Raw genomic sequence first — 1,165 nt, 5'->3', positions numbered from 1 at the left:
TCTGCCAATCAGATGCCCGCAAAAAGATTTATTGCCAAGGAGTATTGTTACAACAAAGAAATAATCTACTAAACAAAAATTGACTTACTTTTTGTGCTAAGTATAGATAGACCTGTATCTTCCACTTCTTTTTTGAACAACATAATTTATCCCCATTCAAGTTATAGCATGCCATTATTTGAAATGGTGTTGCCTCTAAACAGGTAAACCAATTATTATTTACACGGTGACTGTCTATTGTGCTTTAAAACCAACATGCAATTACTTGTAGCATAATCCACCAATATATTTTGAATTTGATTATGTGCTGTTCATTTTTTGAAGCCATAACATGACTTCCCAGAGTTTATGTTCCAGACTTTTGACTAAGGCTCAGCAGTGGCACTGACTGCACTACAAATTCCTAATGGCAAAAACAACAATTGTGACGGGTGGGGTGAGGGTGGGTAGGATTGCTTCATTTAACAGCAGCTGCCATGTACAAAGTTAGCATTGAACTTACCCTCTTGAATGAATTTTGAGTAATCGTAGCAGTCATCAGTCAGTGGAACTCGAACCCATTTCTGGGACGCATTATACTCCACTTGCACCAGCATTTCTTCAGAACAAAAAGGGACACAATTACCACGATTGACAATGTTATTAATACAAGTCTCTCAAGTTCTGATCTGAGTTTGGGGTGAGACTTTGAGCCACTGACAGCACAATCTCTGTTTTTAATAAACTAAAATTTTTTATTTTGGTGTGAAAGTGTCAGCTAAAAAAAAAAAATCCACATTACAAACTGTATTTAAATCCCACTTTGCTCAGACTGACTGTATGTGCAGAATTTGAAATTGAATGCAATGGTTTGAAAATGAATTTCACTAAACGGAAACAGAATTTAATTGTTTGAAGCTGAATATAAAGTTTTAAATCGGAGTTATTTTGCTTCGAAGCTGTATTTTGTTGTATTAAAAATTCAGTTTGACTACTTTCACTTGCAGTTCCATAATTCAGATTTTGTGTCCCACATCTGGGTTCTTGATTAATCACAGGTTGACAGAATTGCATTTCACTTTGGTGAAACTGCCATTTTGTAATATAACAGAGTTGATGCAATCTACCGCAGAAGTGACAAAAAAAGAGACACAAAAGTTAATTTATTGCAGTGATTAATTATACC

General features: G+C 35.0%; 1 protein-coding gene across 1 annotated transcript in view; it reads right to left on the bottom strand.

Annotated features, from left to right (window-relative positions):
* Positions 1 to 598, bottom strand: part of LOC106511603 (uncharacterized) — a gene marked incomplete at its 5' end in the record, with an annotated part of 11,555 nt that extends 10,957 nt beyond the window's left edge. The window contains 1 exon segment of the mRNA XM_014000360.1: positions 503 to 598. Coding sequence (XP_013855814.1) covers positions 503 to 596 — 94 coding nt within the window.
* Positions 599 to 1,165: the final 567 nt, after the last annotated feature.

Source organism: Austrofundulus limnaeus, unplaced genomic scaffold (assembly GCF_001266775.1).
Source record: "Austrofundulus limnaeus strain Quisiro unplaced genomic scaffold, Austrofundulus_limnaeus-1.0 Scaffold2983, whole genome shotgun sequence".
Lineage (NCBI taxonomy): Eukaryota > Metazoa > Chordata > Actinopteri > Cyprinodontiformes > Rivulidae > Austrofundulus > Austrofundulus limnaeus.
This window is presented reverse-complemented; position numbering and strand designations above follow the sequence as displayed.